The 22053-nt window shown below is 37.6% G+C and overlaps 1 protein-coding gene and 1 pseudogene across 1 annotated transcript; one reads left to right on the plus strand and one right to left on the minus strand.

Annotated features, from left to right (window-relative positions):
- Positions 1–4449: 4449 nt before the first annotated feature.
- LOC131900000 (small ribosomal subunit protein uS5m-like) lies at positions 4450–16392 on the minus strand (annotated as a pseudogene).
- A 3822-nt stretch (positions 16393–20214) lies between these two features.
- LOC131899925 (small nuclear ribonucleoprotein F-like) lies at positions 20215–20349 on the plus strand. The gene has a single exon (XM_059251390.1). It carries the CDS (start codon positions 20215–20217, stop codon positions 20347–20349), a length of 135 nt encoding a protein of 44 aa, XP_059107373.1.
- Positions 20350–22053: the final 1704 nt, after the last annotated feature.

Consider the following 22053-nt stretch of genomic DNA (forward strand, 5'->3'; position numbering starts at 1 on the left):
GCTAAAACAATTCTGTACAATAAAGGAACTTCTGGAAGTATCACCATCCCTGACTTCAAGCTCTACTACAGAGCTATAGTAATAAAAAACCAATATGGTATCAGCGTAAAAGCAGACAGGTAGATCAATGAAATCGAATCAAAGACCCTGAGGTAAATCCACACACCTATGAACACCTTATTTGCTGGTAGCAACAACAGATGACAACTAATATTCAAGGTGTCAACCTACCAGATGAATAGTTCTTTAATGGGATACCTCATTAGGCATGGCTGAGGGGCCACAGACTTTGTAATATCATTTGCTTCTGTCTGTAATTTCACATGTGCTAGTGCAATTTTTCCCTAAGCAGCGATGGGAATCCCCTATTACCTGTATTCATAGTGTGTTTCTCTCATGAATGCAGCCCAATCTATTGGGATCTTAATATGTGAAGATGACTCCTGCTTAAGCTGTATTGTCCATTTGATATCAATAATGTTAGCTTACACAGAGTTTTAAAGAATAATTGAATACAAAGTAATGCTATACAAGTCAGGAATTAAAGTCCCTGTGAGCTATTTTATATCATAGCTTAGACTGACATAGGAAAATAGTTATATCCGCTCAGCTCTAAGACAGCTGTACACCATTAGCTGATTTAAAGCTTCAAAGTAACTTTAAGATTGGATCAGGTGCCTTGCTAATGGTTTTACAGATAAACATTTCCTATCTTAGTTCATAATGACATACTGAGCTATCTGGCTAGGTTGTAAATACAAAAAGCCCAATTATTGCTAGCTGGCAAATGATTAAGTCCTTCCACCTGTTCCTGACCTCAATTTGTGAAAATATATTGTGACTAGTCTAGACTACAGAAAATAACTTGACTTTGTATCCCCTAATGAGGGCTGCAGGTGTTTTTAGATAATTAGAAGTTACACACAGAACACAAAAATACATTTTAAGATTTAAAACATTTTTAGTGTCACTATGCTTTGGGGAGTGCCCAAATGAGCTCATATTAAGAGAATTAAGGTAAACCTGAGTTCCAATCAAAGCATTTATAACACATCGTTCTGTAAACACTCATAGTCTGAGAGAGCCCAGGCATTTAGAACTAATAAAAAAAAATGTTAGTTTAAAATGTTACTACATGCCAGGCAGCGGTGGCACACACCTTTAATCTCAGCACTCGGGAGGCAGAGCCAGGCATATCTCTGTGAGTTCCACACCAGCTGGTCTACAGAGTGAGATCCAGGACAGGCACCAAAACTACACATAGAAACCCTGTCTCGAAAAACCAAAAAAAAAAAAGTTACTACACTTAGAAATATAGCATGTATGCACGAATTCCTTAGACTTAACAGTTTAGCTTTATAACTATTTTAATTCTTTATAAGATTATCTCTTTATTTATATAGCATAACGACTGGTTCTTTCTTTGCAGCTGGAGCTGCACTTTACAGCCCCACCAATTAAGAAGTTGAGATTTATTACAAGTGTGTAGTCTGAATGACTCTGTTTCTTATAATTTACTGGAATGTGACCTTTAAATGTAACTTCTATATTGCCGGAAGGATTTCTGTTAGCTATATATAGCTATGTAGAACAAAGAAAGACATTTTTTTTCAACATAAGACAATAAAGTAACCATCAGAATGCATATGAATTCATTCCATTCCTATATAGCCCTCAGGTAAAAGTCCCTAGTTTTGCTACACTGTGGCATTCTCTTTGAGCCCTGTCAGCAGCCTGGCGTTGATCTCTACAAGCAACAATACTTATTTTGACAAAGAAGCCAAAATTACACAATGGAAAAAAGAAAGCTTCTTCAACAAATGGTGTTGGCACTACTGAATGTCCACATGTAGAAAAATGCAAATAGATCCATGTCTATCACCCTTCACAAAACTCAAGTCAAGTGGATCAAAGACCTCAACATAAATCCAGTTACACTGAAGCTGATAGAAGAGAAAGTGGGAAGTAGCCTTGAATGCATTGGCACAGGAGACAACTTTCTGAATATAACACTGGTAGCACAGACACTGAGATAAAAAATTAATAAATGGGACCTCCTGAAACTGAAAAGCTTCTGTAAGGTAAAGGACATGGTCAATAAGCCAACAATGGCAGTCTACAGAATGTGAAAAGATCTTCATGAACTCCACATCTGATAGAGGGCTAATCTCCAAAGTATATGAAGAAATCAAGAAACTAGACATCAAAATACCAAATAATTCAATTAAAAAATGTGGTACAGATTTAAACAGAGAATTCTCAACAGAAGAATCTCAAATGGCCAAGATACACTTAGAGAATTTTTCAACATCCTTAGCCATCAGGGAAATACAAATCAAAAGGACTCAGAGATAACATCTTACATCTGTGAGAATGGCTATGGTCAAAGACAGTGAAGACTGTTGTGCAATATTATTTTAAATTTGTTTATGCTCTGGAACATTTGTTTAATGATGCAAAGATGTGTTATATTCTTTTATGTTGCATTTGTTTAACTCTGTGAAGCTGTGCTACTTTGCCTGTCTAAAACACGTGATTGGTCTACTAAAGAGCTGAAAGGCCAATAGCAAGCCAGGCAAAAGGATGGGCAGGGCTGTCAGTCAGAGAGAATAAATAGAAGGAGAAAGAGAAAGAAGATCAAGAAGAAGCAAGAGAATAAGGAGAGGAGGAAGCTAGGGGCCAGCCACCTAGCCACCCAGCCTGCCAGCCACCTAGCCAGCCAGGCACCCAGCCAACCATGGAGTAATGGTGGAAGTAAGATATACAGAAGTAAGATAAAGGTAAAAACCCAGAGGCAAAAGGTAGACAGGATTCCTTAAGTTAAGGAATGCTAGCAAGAAACAAGCCAAGCTAAGACTGGGCATTTATAAGTAAGAATAAGACTCTGCTTGACTTATTTTGGAGTTGGATTGTGGGCCCCTCAAAGTAAAAAAGAGTCAAAGAATAAAAACAACCAAGAACAACAGATGACAGCCTATGTTGGAGAGGATGTATAATAAGGAGAAGACTCCTCCACTACTGGTGGGAGTGCAAATTTGTACAACTAGTTTGGAATCGGTATGGTGGTTTCTCAGAAAATTGGAAATCAATCTACCTCATGACCTAGCTAGACCAATCTTGGGCATATACCCAAAGGATGCTCAATCGTACCACAAGTCACTTGCTCAACTATGTTCATAGCAGCATTATTTGTAATAGCCAGAACCTGAAAACAACATAGATGCCCCTCAATCAAAGAATAAAGAAAATGGTATATTTACACAACAGAGTATTACTCAGTGGTTAAAAAAAATGACATTATGAAATTTGAAAGCAAATGGATGGAACTAGAAAAAATCATGCTGAGTGAGATAAACTAGACCCAGAAAGACAAACATAATTGGATATTATCTGAAAGTAAAAGATAACCAGGCTATAATCCACAGCCCCAGAGAAGCCAGGTCTTTACTTCTGGCCAATTCAATTTGATGTCAGGAACTTCAGGCTCTGGGCTCCTTACTCAAGGCCCCCTGTTGGGAGGTGACAACACTATGTCAAGGGCCACATTTCTCCCAGCACTCAACCATGTGGTGACCCTTTTTTTATTAAGAAAATATTTTATTCATTTTACATACCAATTAAAGATCCCCCTCTTCCCTCCTCCCACCCCTCCAGCCTTCCCCTCCCAACCCAACCTCCATTCCTTCCTATAAGAAAGTAAGGACTCCCATGAGGAGGTACATTTAGTAGAGGCAGGTCCAAGCCCCTCCTTCTGCCTCAAAGTTGTGCAAGGTGTCCCATCATAGGTAGTGGGCTCCAAAAAGCCTGTTCCTGCACCAGGGATGGATTCTAATCCTACTGCCTGGGGGCCCCTTAATAAGCAGATCAAGCTACACAGCTGTCTTGCAATGTAGAGGGCCTAGTCCAGTCCATGCAGGATCTAAATTTCATGAGTTCCCACTAGTTTGGTTCAGTTGTCTCTGTAGGTTTCCCCATCATAATCTTGATGCCCTTGCTCATAGAATCCCTCTTCTCTCTCTTGGACTGGACTCCTGGAACTCGGCCTGGTGTCTGGCTGTGGACATCTTCATCTGCTTCCATCAGTTACTGGAGAAAGGCTCTAGGAAGGCAGTTAGGGTGTTCATTGATCTGATTAGTAGGGTAAACCATTTCAGGCACTCTCTCCACTATTGCTAGTAGTCTAAGCTGAGGTCATCTTTGGGGATTCCTGGGAACTTCCCTCGCACCAGGTTTCTCCCTATCCTCTTGATGTGTCCCTCTATCATGGTATCTCTTTCATTGCTCTCCCACTCCATCCCTGTTCCGGCTCACCATCCTTTTCCCTTATGTTCTCATCCCCCATCCCCTACTCTCCGTTAACCACCCCTCATCCCCAGTTTACTCAAGGAGATCTTCTCTGGGGATGAGCAGGGGCAATGGAGAATATTTCGTACTGAAATCATTTCTTACCTAGAGAATCCTGGTATCAAAATCTTCATGTTTTTCCATTGGGTCCCAGGTCTGGGAGGGGATGCTAATTCTGAAAAATCCTCGTGTGTTTCTACTCCATCCGTGTTCCTATTTAACTTTTATCTTCCTCCTCCTGTCCCTCATTTCTCTCCACTGGGTGATGTCTGCCTCCACCTTCTCCTGCTTTTCTTTACTTCTTTATCTAATGGTCTGGACTACTTTACTTTCCTTAAGAGGGACATTCAGACCAGGCCACAGAAAGCAAGAATGCCTTTCACCAATGATCTGGCCCCTGTTCAAATTTTTTTTCTTCTTCTCTCTGTTCTTTTGCATGTGCTTTATCTTGTTTCAGCGCCCGTCTCTACTAAGGCACCCTTCCAGAGTTCTTGCGCTGTCAGTTTGGTGAAGAAACAGTAGGGTCTATTCTACTGGCCCGTCAAGCTGATCAGATAGGAAATGCAACACTATGTCTGCAGCACATGGCTCAAGCTGGTCAGCAGTGGTTGTTTCTTGTTTCCCTTGGAGACAAAGAGCCATGGCTGAGAGCTGTCTTCACTGCCAAAAAGGAAGCTGCTCCTGGAAAGGTGTTTAGAGAGCTGCCTAGACAGGAAATGATCTGCTGGCATACTACACAGTGCAGGTGGACAGCCCATACTTCGAGGAGCCTAATTCCCAGCTTTCATCTTAAAATATGTACTCTTCAATGCTCAGAAATCAGAGGACAATATATGTTCACATATATGAACGTTATAATCATTTGCTGAAAACAGAAAATAGGGTGAAAGTGATTTTATTAAGTGAATATCTGCTCTAAATGTTGAAAACAACATACAGATATTGATTGATTACATTTGATTGTTATCTGGGTCAGTTAGTGTCAATGACTTAATCTCATGTAAAACTCTGTTAAAGATTTTTCTAAAGTAATTCTCAGTTCTTTCCCCATTTGATGTGTTTTGTGCTGTTCAATAAATACAGAGCAAAGCCATTTCTTAGGGACATTCACAGACACAGCAAAAGACAGAATCATAAGATAACATTTAGGAAAGTGCAGAGTTAGACTCATACAACAGACAGATGAAGACAGGAGATGACAGAAGACACAGTGAGAGAGAAGTAGAGAATTCAAATCCAGTCTCACTCTTGGTAAAACAACTCCAGAGGGAAGTGTATTGATTTTTATCCTTAACGTGACACTGACACATATTGAATTCTCTGAGATAATAATAACTAATGCATTTAAACCAAACTGGTACATGGACAGATTGTTTTACTAATTAAATGTACACTTCAATAGGCACATGGTGGTAAAAGGTATTAAATAGCAATATATTAAAAATACTTCATAAATAAGAAGACAATTTAACATAGCACAATAGAGTTTTCCATGCCAATTTCTATTTTAGTGAAAAATAGAAATAATTTTGTGGTGAAGATGATTAGTTGTCAAAGATTTGATCTTTTTCTTCATTGTTAAAAGCACTTAAAGGTTTACAGAAGTATAAACGGAAATTGGGATTCATTAAAGCCCACAGATAGAATACAGTGATCAGAGTGAGACCGATATGATGTGAATAGGAAAAACAAGGTGACTGAATTGGGAGCTAAGTGTCACATAGTAATAGCCTGCACTTTGTGTCCTTATTTTCAATTTTAATAGGTGTTCCCATTAATGAGAGCATGCCTCCACAGTCATTTGCAGTCATTTAACCAGAGTTAAAATGCAACCTACATGCTGATTTTTTCTTTTAAAATCTATTAATTTGATGATTACTTTATTGTCTAAATTTGTTGAAACATGGTGAGAACTGAAAGAGCTCACATAAGAAGCAAACACAGTTATTGATTACATACATATTTATTTCACTCAACCAACACAATTGATATTATGGTACCATAAATTCAATGTTGCTTTGACGAATTTTGAAATTTTAGTATTATTATAATCATATAATTTTAATTAATAGTGTTAATGTTTTCACTTGTATATTATTCCCTTAGAGGACAAGAGGTCCTCAACTTTTTTCCAAGTATATCTTTAAATTGTATGGTAGAAGGAAAAATTCCCTATAAAGTTATATATACATATATACACCTTATATATGTATATGTCGCTTATATATCTATCTATAACATAATTTATATGTAACCATATATAACTTACAAAAAATATATTTTTAAAAGTATACTTTGTAATAATGATACCTAATGCACATGTTACTTGATTTGTGTCATCACTGGTCCAATTGTTTTTAAGGTAATAACTCAATTGATGCTTGTCATAACTACATGAGCCTATTTTATTAAATAAGAGTTAAAGTACATGAAGTCTAAATAACTTTCCCTGACAAATAGTAGTAGCCTTAGCAGCCTTTGCTCTCTCTCTCTCTCTCTCTCTCTCTCTCTCTCTCTCTCTCTCTCTCTCTCGCTCTCGCTCTCGCTCTCGCTCTCTCTCTCTCTCTCTCTCTATATATATATATATAATATCAAAAGATTATATACAAAGTAGTTTTATTTAGTTATACCTGTCAAGATAATTTTACAGTGCCTTAAAGGTACACTGGTGATTAAAACAGTTTTTGCCAGTCGTTTGCATTGGCATAAAGATAAGCTAAGTAATGTGCACTTGTGTGCATTTTCATGTATGTGCAGTTGTGCTTGTGTATGGCTTTGCATGCACATTTCACTCAGGAACTGTCTCCTTTTTGTAAGATATAATCTATCACTGATCTGGAGTTCACCAGGTAGGCTAGGTTGACTGTACAGGGGAACTACAAAGATCTGTCTGACTGTTTCCCCAACACTGTGATTATAAAGTATGTACCATCAGAGTGACTTTTTTATATGAGTTCAGGGGATTGACCTCAGGTCTTCATGCTTATAGATGTGGGGGTTTTAGTAAGAATATTATACATACTCTTAGGTATTTGAACATTTGGTCTGGTTGATAGCATTGTTTGGGTAGCTGATATAGCCTTGCTGGAGGAAGTACATCACTAGAGGTGGGTGGCCTTTGAAAGCTCACATCTCTACCCCACATTCAATTTTCTCTCTGGTACCTGCATGAGGTTGAAGATTTGATCTCTAAGATTCCTGCCCTGGATGCCTGCTTTCATTCCTCTCCCACAAGTACAGACTCTTGCTTTAGAACCAGAAACCTAAATAATCTCTTCCTTCTATAAGTTACTTTTGGTCATAGTGTTTTAACAAAGCAACAGAAAAGTAACTAATTCAGAAGTTTGCACCAGAGAGTGTGTTCTTTCTGTGAAGAACCTCACCATGTTGTTTCTTGTATGGATGTGGAAGACTTTGGAACTTCAGACTGATAAAGTGGTTGGACGCTATAAGCAGAGTTTAAAGGGCTATTCTAAGATAATCCCAATAGTGCTGAGAACACTTCAGACTGTGAAGGCATGACTCAATTAAGTGCCAGAGGGGAACAACATCAGCCACTTGGCTAGAGGCCTCTCTTGGGATATTTTGGCAAAAAAATCTAGCTACCTTCTAGCCTTATCCTAAGAACTTGAGTGAGCCTACGTTTAAAAGTAATTGACTGATTTCCTTGGTTTATGAAATTTAAAGATAGCATAGCTATGGATTGTTTGTTTGTTTTTTCTGATTTCTCATGTCTTCATTGAAAAAGGGAAAGCATAACAAAGAAATACAAAATGTGCAGTTTGGAGTTGAAAGGGGTGTTAAGATGCTTAATGTGATAGCCAAGACACATGCCAAATGAAAAGCATTAATTGTTAAGAAAATTGGTGCTGCCTTAGTTATCTTTCTATTCCTGTGATAAAACATCATGGCCAAGGCAACTTAAGTTTAGAGTCCATGATAGCAGAGGGAAGGTAGTAGGTAGAAAGCAACTGAAAGAGCAGGTGAGAGCTCACCTTTGAACCACCAGCAGAAGGCATAGAGAGCTAACTCAAAATGGCATGAGTCTTTTGAAACATCAAATCCTGCTCCTAGGGGCATACTTCCTGTGGCAAGTCCACACATCCCAATCCTCCCCAAATAATCAGCAAGTGAAAATCAAGTATTCAAATGCCCAAAACATATGAAGGACATCTTATCCAAAGCACAAAAGGTACTGTTAAAGAGAAGAAGCCTTGTTTTAGTTGAAGTAGTAAAAATGGTGTCCTCAGCACAATTAGCTAAGCTTCCAACTTGTGAAAGGGAAACTCCTAAGAAGTAGTTTGCTCATAGAAAGCACCTGCATACAAAAGTGTCAGCAAAAGTGATTCAAGGGGTCAGAGTCTATCTAGCTGGCAGCCAACAGTGGTAGTGTTGTCCACATGGAACTGGTTTTGGAAATACTGAGAAGTGTAAGAGTGAAAATGGTTGTGGATTCTTCTTCATAACTTCAGACAGCTGCTGAGGCCAAAGTGCATTAGTCCTGGAGTTGCTGGTTGAAGAAGGCACTAAGAAGCCATCAGAGGCCATTTCATAAAGCTTTGAAAGTGAAGCCTGGGTCTCAATAGAGCCCCATGATGTTGGAGATACAAGTAAGACAACAGTCAAAGGGAGCTGAATATACAGAGTGGACCAGTTCAAGATAGACATGTATGCAGCAGCCAACAAAACTGAATAGCCTGAGCCATTTATTCACTTTGGCACCAGACCGGGAGCTACAGGATTTATTATTTAGCCTGCTGTGTTTCAGTCCTGCTTTGGTCCAGTATTTTATCACTATTCCCTATCCTTTCCTTTAGTAAGAGACTTTGGAATTTGGAGTGGAATGTGGTCATCTGATCAAGAAGGTCTCCAAGGCATTTGACTGACATTTTACTGGCATTTGACTTAGACATTTGAAAAATTGTTCTTTAGTTGGTGATGCTGTTTGAGGACTTGGTTTTGTCTTACTAGAAGAAATGTGTCATGTAGATGTGGGCTTTGAGCTTCATAGCCTTGTTCCCCTTTTCATTTTCTCTCTGCTTCATGCTTACTTTTGAAAGTATGATATCTTAGCTTCCTGATCATACTGCCTGCTGTCATTCCTCCTCTGTCAATATGGATTTTTTCTCTCAAACAGTAAATCAAAATATATTCTTCCTTCTATGAGTTGCTTTCTGTCATGTTGCTTTCTTTATCATACCAACAGAAAATAACTAATACACAAGGCAAGTCATTTACTGACTGAGATACCTTATCAGCCCTATCACTAATTTTGAATGATGAACTGAATTATTCAATAAATATTCATTAGTATTCTCTTTCTTGTGAGGAAATATATACTTCCCTGACACACGGGATTTTGGATTAATGATGTGATTTACTCAGCTACATTGGATGTTAGTAAATGTACATTACTCATGCTATGAATTATGAGAAAAAATATACAATGGGTAGATATTCATCCAAAGAGAATCCACGGATCCATCACATTTCTAGTTTTCTTTTTTTCCAGAACAGAGGCAATCACAGCTTTCCTCTCAATTACCATTGCCTGGGTATTTGTAGAAAAAAATGTCTTGGAAGTCAGAGATTTTTATCTTTCACTGAGACAGAGGGAAGATTACTCAGCATAAAGATAACATTTCCACATGAAATAATGTTCAAACAAGTCTACTAAGAACCCTCTTCAAAATTTTGGGGTTTCTAAAGTTTATAGTTCAGCAACTATGCCATGTACACATTAGGCACATAAAATATCCCTTCAGCTGTCATCAAATAACAAGACTCTTAGACTGTCTACTAGAGAAACAATTTTAATTTTATATTATATTAGTTAATATTCTTCAATAACCTAGTTCTGCTCAGTTTTTGTTAAGAAAACTAGAAATTATTTTTAACATATTTCCATTTTCCACGTAAAATAAATATACTTATATGCTAAACTATGATAAAATACTATCATAAAGTTGTTGAAAATTCTTATCTAAAGATATTTCTCAAACACAGCCTACAAACCCCAAAATATGGAACTTTATGAAAGGGAAGAGAACCGATACAGTAAGACAGAAGGAAAATGTCATTAAACTAGGCAGGAACAAAAATGATATGAGTTTGACTGTATAATAATGTCCACTTCATCAAGCAAGCTGCATTACATTATCAAAAGTGGTATTAACACAATTGAAATAGCTGCTGACATCTTTTTACTATTATGCCTATAATTATGAGCCACAAAGGTATTGCTTTTCAATTGCATAATGCTCAAAGAATTAGCCAGAGAAAATTACCTTCAGGAAATTTATTTGGAATATCTATTATTTGATACAAATACTTTTGGCTAATTGGACAGTTTTGTTGCCTTCAGTAAATCTGCCAATTAATGACAGGAATGTTATGTGAATATCATCTTTGCAAAATAAGAAATTGGAGCCATCATTCTTCTTAACTATGTATTTTTATGCTAATCTTCCTGCTAAAATTAGTACATTGTCTGCAGTTCTTTGAAAGCTCTTGTTTTTTAGAAGTTCTGAACTCAACTTTATATCTACTATGGCTACCTACACACATTGGCTTGTTCTTAATGCTTTTAATTACTTAAATAGTTCATACTGGGGTTGTCATTTAAGGAATCTGAAAAGAATGTACAATTCTCTTTGCAGATGGCATTTTGTTAATAAGTGCCATTATAAATTATGATTTCAGTTGAGAAAGTTCTAGAAAATGACTTGGCCTGAACAGGAACAATCTGAAGAATGAAATAATAATTCCACATCAAGAAGCTTTCTTCAAACAAACAGCCTGATAGTATAGAATGTTTTTAAAAGAAAAGGTATGTCATCATGCAGCAAGTTAGCAGCATTTAAATCAGAGTAACTGATTTAAACATAAAGCCTAAAACTGTCCTATTCAAACTCATAAAACTTGACATTAGAATTCAACTTTCATCCTCACTATTGACTGCTTCTTCTACATTGATTTCTCAGTAATTAGTATATGCCATATGTCATCATAATGGAATTTGGAAATAAACAAGGTATTGCCTTTACCATTAAATAACTCATATTTTATGAAATGAACAATTTTGTAACATTGTTAGATTATAATCAGTAAATAAATCATAAAAGTAAATATTACAATCCTTAGTGATGCAGGCTTGTTGAGACATATAACACCATACTACAAATATCAACATTCTAGTAGCAAAACATAGATTTTTGGAAAAATAATAGAAACAATATATTTTTAAAACTCAAAGCAAAGAAAAATGAAACCTACTCATTAACAAGCAACTACAATTAACAGGCATTCACTTAAGATATAGAGGTAAACAGAGAAAGAAGTAAACATATAGATACACGTAGGTTTCAGATAGTTATATTGATACTATAATGTATATACACAAAATTTGTTCTGAATGCAAGTAAAACCTGAAGTTTTTTTTAAAAATATTTATATTTTATAATTAATTTGATTTTACATATCAGCCATGGATACCTCTGTCCTCCCTCCCCCCCCAGCTTTACCTCCCAACCCGCCCCCCATTCCCACCTCCTCCAAGGTAAGGTCTCCCCTGGGGAGTCAGCCCAACCTGGTGGATTCAGCTGAGGCAGGTCCAGTCCCCTCCTTCCTACACAAAGGGTGAGCAAAGTGTCTCAGCATTAAACCTGAAGTTTTTAAGACTCTTAATTTCTAGATTGGGAGCTACATCCAAATCTGTGTACTGATGGGATTGAGTAACATAAATGTCATAACTTGAATCTAGGTATTTTCTAGAAACTTACAAGGAAAGGCTTAGTTATCAGTCTGTGGTGCTCTTAGAAGGTGGTGGCATCACTGGGAGAGGTTGTTTAAGATTGTCATGTAAATGTATGTATATGTATATTTATATGTATATATAATTTTATTTTGAGTCAGTACAAGGTGAGAAGCTTTGCTCACTTATCCTTCTTGCTACAGGCCTAAGTAACTGTGAAATGAAACCTCTAAAAGCAAGAGCCAACACAAAACATTTGTAAGCTGACTTTTTTCAGGTGTTTTTTCAGAGTGAAAGACATTTAAGTAACACAGTGACTAAATTTCTTATTCTTGCACAAATATTTCACGTATATATCCCTTCTATTGTTTCTATTGTAATAACAGCATGACCAATGCCAACTCAGGGATTAAAGAGTTTATTTCAGCTTACAACTCTTAGGTCACACTCCATCACTGGGGAAATCAGGCAGGAATTCAAGGTACTAATCTGGAGTCTGGAGGCAGGAACAGAGACAGAGGCGATGACGAAATGCTGCATGCTGGCTTGGACCACATGGCTTGCTCAGACTGCTTTCTTATATTACCTAGGACCATCTGCTCAAGGCTGACTCTGCCCACAGTATTCTGGGGCATGCCACACCAACCATTAATCAAGAAAATGCTCAATAGACTTGACTACAGACTAATCAGATATCGGTATTTTCTCAAATGAAGTTTGCTCTCAGTAAATGATTCTAGTTTGTGTAAAGTTGACAAAACAATTGACTAGCACAACTAACTTTGGTGATGTAATCTGTTTAAGACACAGTATATTCCAGGAGCACATGTAACTACCCTGAAAAAATACGTTTTTAGAATCTTTGTAAGTTAAATGTGGATGCTGGAATATAATGAGGAGTAAATTGGACTATGTAAATTCCTTGGAATAAGATGGCTGTTAAAGATTAGATTTTTTTGGACTAGTATAAAGCCTTATTTTAAAGGATGTGATGACTTTAATGATTAAATTACTGCGAAGACACATAAGAGCAGTTACATAATGAAAAAGGAGTAGTTGAATTGTAGGAAACAGTGAACTAAGCATAGCTTAATTTGGAAATAATTTATTCTTTTGGAGCAAATAGGTTTATAAAAATATCTCAATTATGCCTGTAATAATTCATCTCTAAACTGGTTTTCCTACCTGAGAACCATTTATGTGTTGATTATAAATGTATCCATACTCCAACATCTTCACTGTTCTAGGAATTAAACTGAGAGAAAAGGCCTTATATTTATCTTATTCAGAGGTAAAATGGGCATAATTGCTAATAATAATCACTAGTAATTCTTAAACTTTACTTGGGACTGGTTATATTAATTCACATTTACCTACCTCAGTAAAATTTGTTACATGGCCAAGATTGAAATCAGTCAGTTGAGGAATTATATTTCTTTTACAGAAAGAATCTACATATTCTATTATAAAGGGTATGGATATTATTATCTTACTTAGAAGGTATACATAAATGACTAAGAATAATAAAATTAAGCCAATTTATCATAGTTACCAAAAATAAGATTAATAATTCTCATCTGATTTACCTTTGTCAAGTTTGATCCTTCCTTTATATAATGTTGTTATATTTCCATTTTCATTATAAAACCATTTCGGTTTTATAATGAAAACAAAGATATGTCAGATTGAGGTATTTTTTGTCTGTTTATGATTTCCATTATTTATGTAATTTGGGTATTCATTTATTTTCTTGCTTTAATTGTGATAGCAATTATTACATAAGCTCACTGCATGAAAGGGAAAGGAAAAACAAAGAAAGGAAGATAGAAAAAAAACAGCCATCTCTGTTGCTAGTTAACTTAGCAACTCTGGTTTTGTGGGATTAGTCACTCATTGCTATGAGCTGGAGCACCTTCTGTCATCAGGTGAGTCATATTAATCACAGCATAATATGTAATGCACACACAGAGACACACATAAATGTGTGCTCACAAGTGTGCATGCATACACACACAGTATTAATTCTATTAGCTAGGTTACCACAGTCAAATAATTTCAGGTGGATTCTTAAGAGACATGATAAGGATAACAGTGTCTAATCAATAGCAAGAAAAAGTTGCCTTGTAATTTCCAACAAGGAAGAAAAAAGTCTTCCTATGATACCAGGATTGTGAGCAAAAATTTCTTTCCTCAGTGAAATCTTCAGATGCTAAGTAAGACAGCAAAAATACATACAGGATCATTATGTAATCTCTTTTCAATACCTTCATTAATTAAAATAATGTATACATTCTTTAAGAAATTAAACTAGGTTTAATTTCAATTTATAAATCCTTAAAATTTATGGATTCAGTGAAAGAAAGTGATAAGATTGCTACAGATATTCATAATTTCCTAATATTTTAATCTGCAGTTCAGATCAGGAGTATCCAGAAGTTCTACAAAGAATTCTAAAAGAACCTCAAACACACACACACACACACACACACACACACACACACACACACACACACATGCTCACACGCACACGCACACTCATGCACCCACACACATATAATTGTTAGAAGAAAGGAAGGAGAAAAATGAAAATGAAGGTACCAAAGCGGTGAGGCAAAGTCCTTACTATCCTTACAAAGACCAAGGTAGCTCCATATGTGTTATATTTCCTGTGGTCTGAATGCTTGAGCTCTTCTGCTATGCATATGTTGAAACACTTACCCCCATAATAACAGTATTATTAGATTCAAATTTTGAGATACAATTAGGTCATGGCCTCAGAGTCTCATTAACAGTCTCTGGTGCTTCATACTATCTGAGAACATAAAAGAAAATAAAATCTTTAAGTTAGCACATGTGCCTTCATTAGGCACCAAATCTGATGATTTGATCTTAAATGTAATGTAACTGAAATAAATTAATTTCTATCATGTATAAATGACAGCAAGTATGATATTTTGTTGTAGCATCCAAAATGGACAAAACTATGTTGTCATGATGCTAGCAAATAGTTTATGTAGAAATACAAAAATATTATTGCATTGTTATTGAAAAGCTAGAAAACTAGAGTGAAATAATTTTGAATTATTTGAGGGAAGAGCAGTGTAGGAAATCACAGTTTTTTGGCTATTTGTGAAATTACTAGGAAAAGAAAGCAACACAATTTTAAAAGTTATAAATGATAACTATCTTTGTGTTGATGACATGTATATTTCTCAGTAGTAATTTTGAAATCTTCATTGTCTTTTGTTTTGTTATGACCTTAAACAAAGTAGAATCTTATCATTTATAAAATGAATGCTCAGAAAATACATTTATTCACTATTTGTTAGCATTCAGACCTACCCCTTGGGGACCCACCCAGCAACCTGCTTCTCCCTTTAGTAAACAAAACTTTCCATGTGGGTGCTGCCTGCATGGTGTGAGTGACTTTCCTCAGTGTGCCTTGGCTTTACCCACCAAGGCCGCCACACACTGTTTTTAAAATACAATACTATTAACACAATACTTCATTACTTACTTAACTGTTGATATTGATTAGTATTTTTGATTACATTGAAATATTAAATTTAACTCAAATTGTATACTTCTGTAATATTAATATACCTAGATGATAATTGCTCATTACATAGAAAATATTTCAATTTATAATGGGGCATGAGAAGATGTTTCCAAAATCTATTTGGAAATACATATGGCCCCAAATGCCATGATATTGCCATCATATTAACACACACACATGTATGGGGGTGTTGATGTAGCTATAAATTAAGTACAATATAAATAAATAATATAAATAAAATAAAGGTACACAACTTGATAGATAAATCTAGTATCGTGACACTTAAACACTATGAAAGAATGAAAGTAAACGAACTACAATAATCATGACAGATGACACAAAATATTGACAAAAATGTATTAAGGAACAAATATTATTTCATTTAGTTGTGTAAAACTGATTTTTCTTGATGGGTATAATCATTGTTGGAGATGTAGGTTTAAATGCCCAAGCCATAAATACACTATACGTAATATCATAGTTCCTCTTTATGTTTTAGCGGTAAAATATTTTTACAAAGGAAGTTTAAGAGTCAAAGGGTGAGAGCACCACCCGCAGCAACCACTCTTCACCATGCCATGGGGCTGGCGTGGGTACCAGGAGGTACCCGGGGTCTGGTACCCGGGGTCTCTAGACCCTGGCCGAAACAGCAATAGCTCCTCCCATGCTGCTGGGGATAGGGGTGAGGGGGTGGGGGTGGGGACTCAACCAGGAGCCTCCCAGGGTCTCTAGCCATGGCCTAGAACTCAGCAAAAGCAACAGTTCTGCTCCATGCCATGTGTACTACAGGGACAGAAATCAACCAGGAGCTGTCCAGGTCTCTAGTCCAGGGTTGTAACACAGCAATATGAATACCTTCTTCCTAGGCCATTCGGTTGGTTGGTGGGGGATTTTATCAGGAACCGCCCTGGGTCTTTATTCTGGAGCCGCAACTCAACAAAAAGCAACATCTCTTCTCCATGCCATGTGGTCCTTCCGGGGCAGGACTCAACCAGGAGCAGCCTGGGGTCTCTGATACAGGGCTACAACACAGCAAAAGCAAGAGCTCCTTGTGGGGACAGGACTCAACTAGTAGCGGCCATGGGGTCTCTAGCTTGGGGCCACAACACAGCAACAGCAACAGCTCCTCACCAAGCCATGCTCTGACTGGGGCAGGACTCAAGCAGGAGCCACCCAGGGTCTGTCGCCCTGGACAGCAATTCAACAAAAGCGAGAGCTCTGCTCCAAGCCATGTGGCTGACATGAGCAGGCCTCAAGCAGGAGCCGCCATGGGTGGCGAGCCAGCAAGAACAACAGCTCTTGACAGGGGCAGGACTCACCCAGGATCTCTTGGGTCTCCAGCCTGGGGCTGCAACACAATAAGAGCAGCATTTCCACACCATGCCATACAGCTGGCCAGGGCAGGACTCAACCAGGAGCAGACCAGTGTTTCTGGCCGAGGACCACGACACAACAGACGCAACAGCTCCACACTATGACATGCAGTTGGCTGGGGCAAGACTTAATCAGGAAATGTAACACACAACAGCACCAGCTGCTCTTGTGGGCAGGGCTCAACTAGGAGCTATCCTGGTTACAACAAAAGCAACAGCTCTGAGCCATGCCATGAGGCTGGTGAAGGACTGGATTAACCTGGAACATCCAGTGTCTCTAGCCTAGGGTCACAACACAGCAATAAAACAGCTCCTTGACATGCCATTAGGCTGGCAGGGCAGGATTCAACCAGGATTCACCTGGGTTCTCTCACCTGGGGTCAAACCACAGCAACAGAAACAGTTCCATGCTATGTCATGCAGCTGGTGGAGCATGAGTCAACCAGGAGGCACCTAAGGTTTCCAGCCACAGACTGTAACACAGCAACAGAAACAGCCCCGGCGGGATAGGACTTTACCAGAAGACGTCCACGGTCTATAAGCCCAGGCAGTGACACAGCAACACCAACAACAGAGCCACAGCTCCATGCTATGCCATGCTGCTGACAGCGCCAGACTCAACAGGAGCCGCCTAGGGTCACTAACCTGGGACTGTGACTTAGCAAAAGCAACAGCTCCAGGCCTAGAACCAGAGCTATGAGTTGCCCCGCCCTAACATCCCCCAATCTATAAATTGTTGGAGCACGGGAAGGGGACAAACCTGCAGATTCAAAACTGCAGGATCCTTATGACACAGGACAAAAGAATATCGAAGAGGAACCCCAGTGAGAGTCCAGTGGTGTAGCAGAGGCCAGAGGCTTCAAATCAGACCAATGACTCAAGGTAATGATCACTTGCAAGAGAAGATAAAAATACTAAAGTGTAGCTAACACAGGCTGGTATACCAAGTTGGGGTGGAACTAAGTCCCTCCCCTAATGTGGGGATTTAACAAGGCAACTCCACGTAATTAAAAGGTTTATTATGGGGTAACTTACAGCCTATAAAGGGGTTGGTTATAGGATCCGGAAGAGGTGAGGTGCAGTCCAACAGGGTTCTCTGGAGAACTCTGACTCTGTCTGCCATCCAGCATTCAGGATCACTAGGAACCAAGAGGACCAGCACGTCTGGATCTCCATAAGGACTCCTGTCCCGGCTACACCCCAGGGGCAGGTCCTAGGTAGGCATAGCAGTTACCTCACTGGGTGGTGCTTTAAGGTCAAAGATCGAATAGCTACCCACTACACTCCACCCTGCATGGGGGGTGGAATCAGGAGGGAGATGGGGGGAATGAGAGAAGGGGAGGGAGAGGGAATCGTGGTTGGTATTTAAAATGAAAAATTTAAATAAAAGCAATAAATAAAAAATAATACTAAAGCATGAACTGTATGACATACCAGGCCACACTACAGCTTCCATGATGAGATTCTTCTCCTTTTTTTGTTTTTTGTTTTTAGTTTTGGCTTACTTTGTTTTGTTCTATTTGCTTTGTTTAGTTTTTGGTTTCTCTTTTGAATTTTATATTGTTTTGTTGGGGAGGTTACAAGGGCAGTGGGAGAATGTGGAGGGTGGGAGGGGTGGGGGTGGGGTAGGTAGGATGTGGAGATAGGTAGAATAGGGACTTTTGATGTAAAGTCTGCAAAGCATCAATAAAAATTTGAAAAAAATAGTTAAAGGGCTTGTTTTCCTAACAATTACATGTTATTTTCCATCATTGCAAGAAAATCAAGGCAGCAGGAACTTGCAACACATAAATACAGCTAATCACATTGCATCCACATTCAAAAACAGAAAGCAATGAATTAATGCATATACACTTGTGCTAAATTCTATTTCTCTATGGAGTTGAGAATCCCTTGCTGGGGAATTGTGCCACCCTGGTAGGCTGATTGTTCCATTTCAATTAACATAATAAAGACAATCTCACACAGATAGGGCCAGAGGACTCCTTCCTTGATTATTGTAGATTGTGCCAAGTTAACAAAATTAACCATCAGAAGGACCTATTACATTTTGTATTTTAATGCATTGATATCATAGAATATGTGATATAAGACACATATTTAAATAATAATCATCATATTTAAAGGAGAAATAAAGTCTATGTTTGGTGTCTCATGCTTGAACAGAATATAAGAAAGTTATTTGTAGACTAAGCCTATATATACATGTGTGTATAATACTATATATATATATATATTACATATATACCCACTTTATTATTTCTACTGTAATAGAAAATCATTATAATGTGAATTGGAACTCTATGTACATAAAATCTAAAGACAGTATTATATAAGGTCCTGATGCTGAGGCCTGGTATACACAGTGAGTTCCACGATAGCCAGTATTATATGGAGAGACATTGTCTCAGAAATCAAAGAAAGAAAAAATAGCAAAAAAAAAAAACCAACAAAACAACAACAACAAAAAACTGATTAGAGAATATTAGTACCTGTGGATGTTTGAATGAAAATAGACCCCATAGACTCATAGGGGGTGGCATTATTGAAGGTGCAATCTTGTTGGAGTAGACGTGAACTTGTTGGAGGAAGTGTGTCACTGGGATTGGGCTTTGAAATTGCAGAAGCACAAGCCAGGACCAGTGGCTCTCTCTCTTCCTGCTTCCTGCAGATCCAGATGTAGAATTCTCAGCTACCTCTCCAGCAGTATGTCTGTCTGTGTGTTACTGCGCTTCCTGCCATGATGATAATGGACTAAACCTCTGAACTGTAAGCCAGTCATAATTAAATGTTTTCCTGTATAAGAATTTCTATGGACCAGCACTTGGGAGTCAGAGACAGGCATATCTCTGTGAGTTTGAGGTCAGCCTGGTCTACAGAGTGAGTTCCAGGGCACCCAGGCCTGTTACTCAGAGAAACCCTGTCTTGAAAAATCAAAAAACAAAACAAAACAAAACAAACAAACAAACAAAAAACGAATTGCCATGCACATGGTATCAATTCATAACATTAAGCCCTTAAGAGAGTACCAAGAAATCCCTGAAGATTATCATAAAGAGCTAGTGTCAGAGGTAAAGTTTTATTTTTACATCTTAAAAATGTTTATCAGCAACTACTCTAGTCATGAGGGAGCAGCAAAGATGGGGTAAGTGGCTTATGACTTGCAGCATTCATGAGTGTTTACAATGAGTTTAACCCTTAATCCAAAACCTTTTTTCAATGTTTTGACAGGAAAGCTAGCAATGGTGAAATATAACAAAGGAATGGAATGTAAAGGCTACCTGGTATCTGTAGATGGCTACATGAATATGAAGATGTAAATACAGAAAAATATACAAATGGGGCATTGTCTGAACATCTGGTTGAAGTTTTAATATGGGATTTAATAGGATGTAATAATAACCTTTATATCACAGGCATTGAAGAAGAAGAGGAAGAAAGGGGGAATTAGAGAATAACATCTTTTTTTAGGGGTGTGTGTGTGTGTGTGTGTGTGTGTGTGTGTGTGTGTGTGCTTGTGTGTGAACATGTGTGTATGTGCATGTATTTCTACAGAGTTCTCTGTGTAGAAATTTGTTATCTCAAAAATTCAAATATAGTATTTAAGTTTAATGATTAAACTGCCATTGAATATAAAGTTTCCATATAAACTAAGTTTTAACTTTTTAATATTTATTTTCTCTTTCCAACAAATACTCCTTGAACAATGGTTTAGATCATTGCTAAAAATGGACCTCCTCTGTTGTACAGTTTTGTGTTAACTTAACACAAACTATAGTTATTTTGGAGCAAAGTATCTTAATCAATAAAACCCCCTGAGAAGGTAGGCATGTGGGCAAGCCCAGGGGACATTTCCTTGACTGATGATTGATGTGAGAGGATTCAGCTCACTGTGGGTGGTGCAAACCTTGGCCTGGTGGTCTTGAGTACTATAAGAATTAATGATGTAATTTGAAGAGTTGGCAAGATGTGAAAGTATCTTATAGTTTGACAAAGACTCAGAGATGGAAGTGATAAAACATAAATAAGGTAAAGTAATTTTTAAAATTCTAGTTTAATTCTAGTTTACACAATATTCCTACCTCCAAGTGACTTAATCAAAAGGCATATTTTATGAGACTCACAAAAAACACTCATAAGAATACTTATTACAGCTCCAGGAAGATGGCTCAGTGGGTAAAGGTGATTCTTTCCAAATCTGGTAAGTTGTGTATGATCCCTGAACTCCACATAGAGGAAAGAGGAAACCAATTCCTTCAAGTTGTCCTCAGTTACACACACACACACACACACACACACACACACACACACACACAAACACACACACACACAGAGAGAGAGAGAGAGAGAGAGAGAGAGAGAGAGAGAGAGAATATAATTTTAAAAATACACATTATATAATTGTTTCTAATACTGTAAAACTGAGGGCAATAAAATACATAACAGTAAATTTAGCAAAAATTATAATGTATAAAATGACTATATAGGCTTACATGAAAATATTATGAAGACATGCTACATGAAAAACAGTAGGACAGTACGAGTATCATGTCAAAAATTTGCAAGACTAATATTTAATATCCTTCTCTTATTTTGAGACTAAAATATAACATTTCTCCCTTCAATTTCCTTCTTCAAAACCATCCCATACACTCCTTCTTTCTGTTTAAAATTCATGATCTCCTTTTTCATTAAGAGCTAAAGATCACCTAACAAATACTCTAATACTAGACAGGAAATTTTCTCTTTTCAGTTGTTGGCCAGGGTTGTACCAAAGTCTCCCCTCCCCCAAATATACAACATATTGTGGTTGCCCTTGGTTACCACCTAAAGGTGGAAGGTAAGACCTTATTACTGAAGGTACCATAAACTTCAGAAACAGGACCCAAAGACCCCTAAGCTAGAACTGATCTGAATGCCTACTCCCTGAGGAGTAGCTTTTTATGATACCATAAGGTGCCATGCAGGCTTCCAAACCAGTAAGGCAACCAATAGTCCTACCTAGCTATGATGCCTATGAACGA

The sequence above is a fragment of the Peromyscus eremicus genome, chromosome X (genome assembly GCF_949786415.1).
Source record: "Peromyscus eremicus chromosome X, PerEre_H2_v1, whole genome shotgun sequence".
Classification (NCBI taxonomy): Eukaryota; Metazoa; Chordata; class Mammalia; order Rodentia; family Cricetidae; genus Peromyscus; species Peromyscus eremicus.

Excerpts from the sequence above, each read along its gene's own strand:
- LOC131899925 (XM_059251390.1), top strand. The coding sequence starts at position 20,215 with ATGAGTTTAACCCTTAATCCAAAACCTTTTTTCAATGTTTTGACAGGA.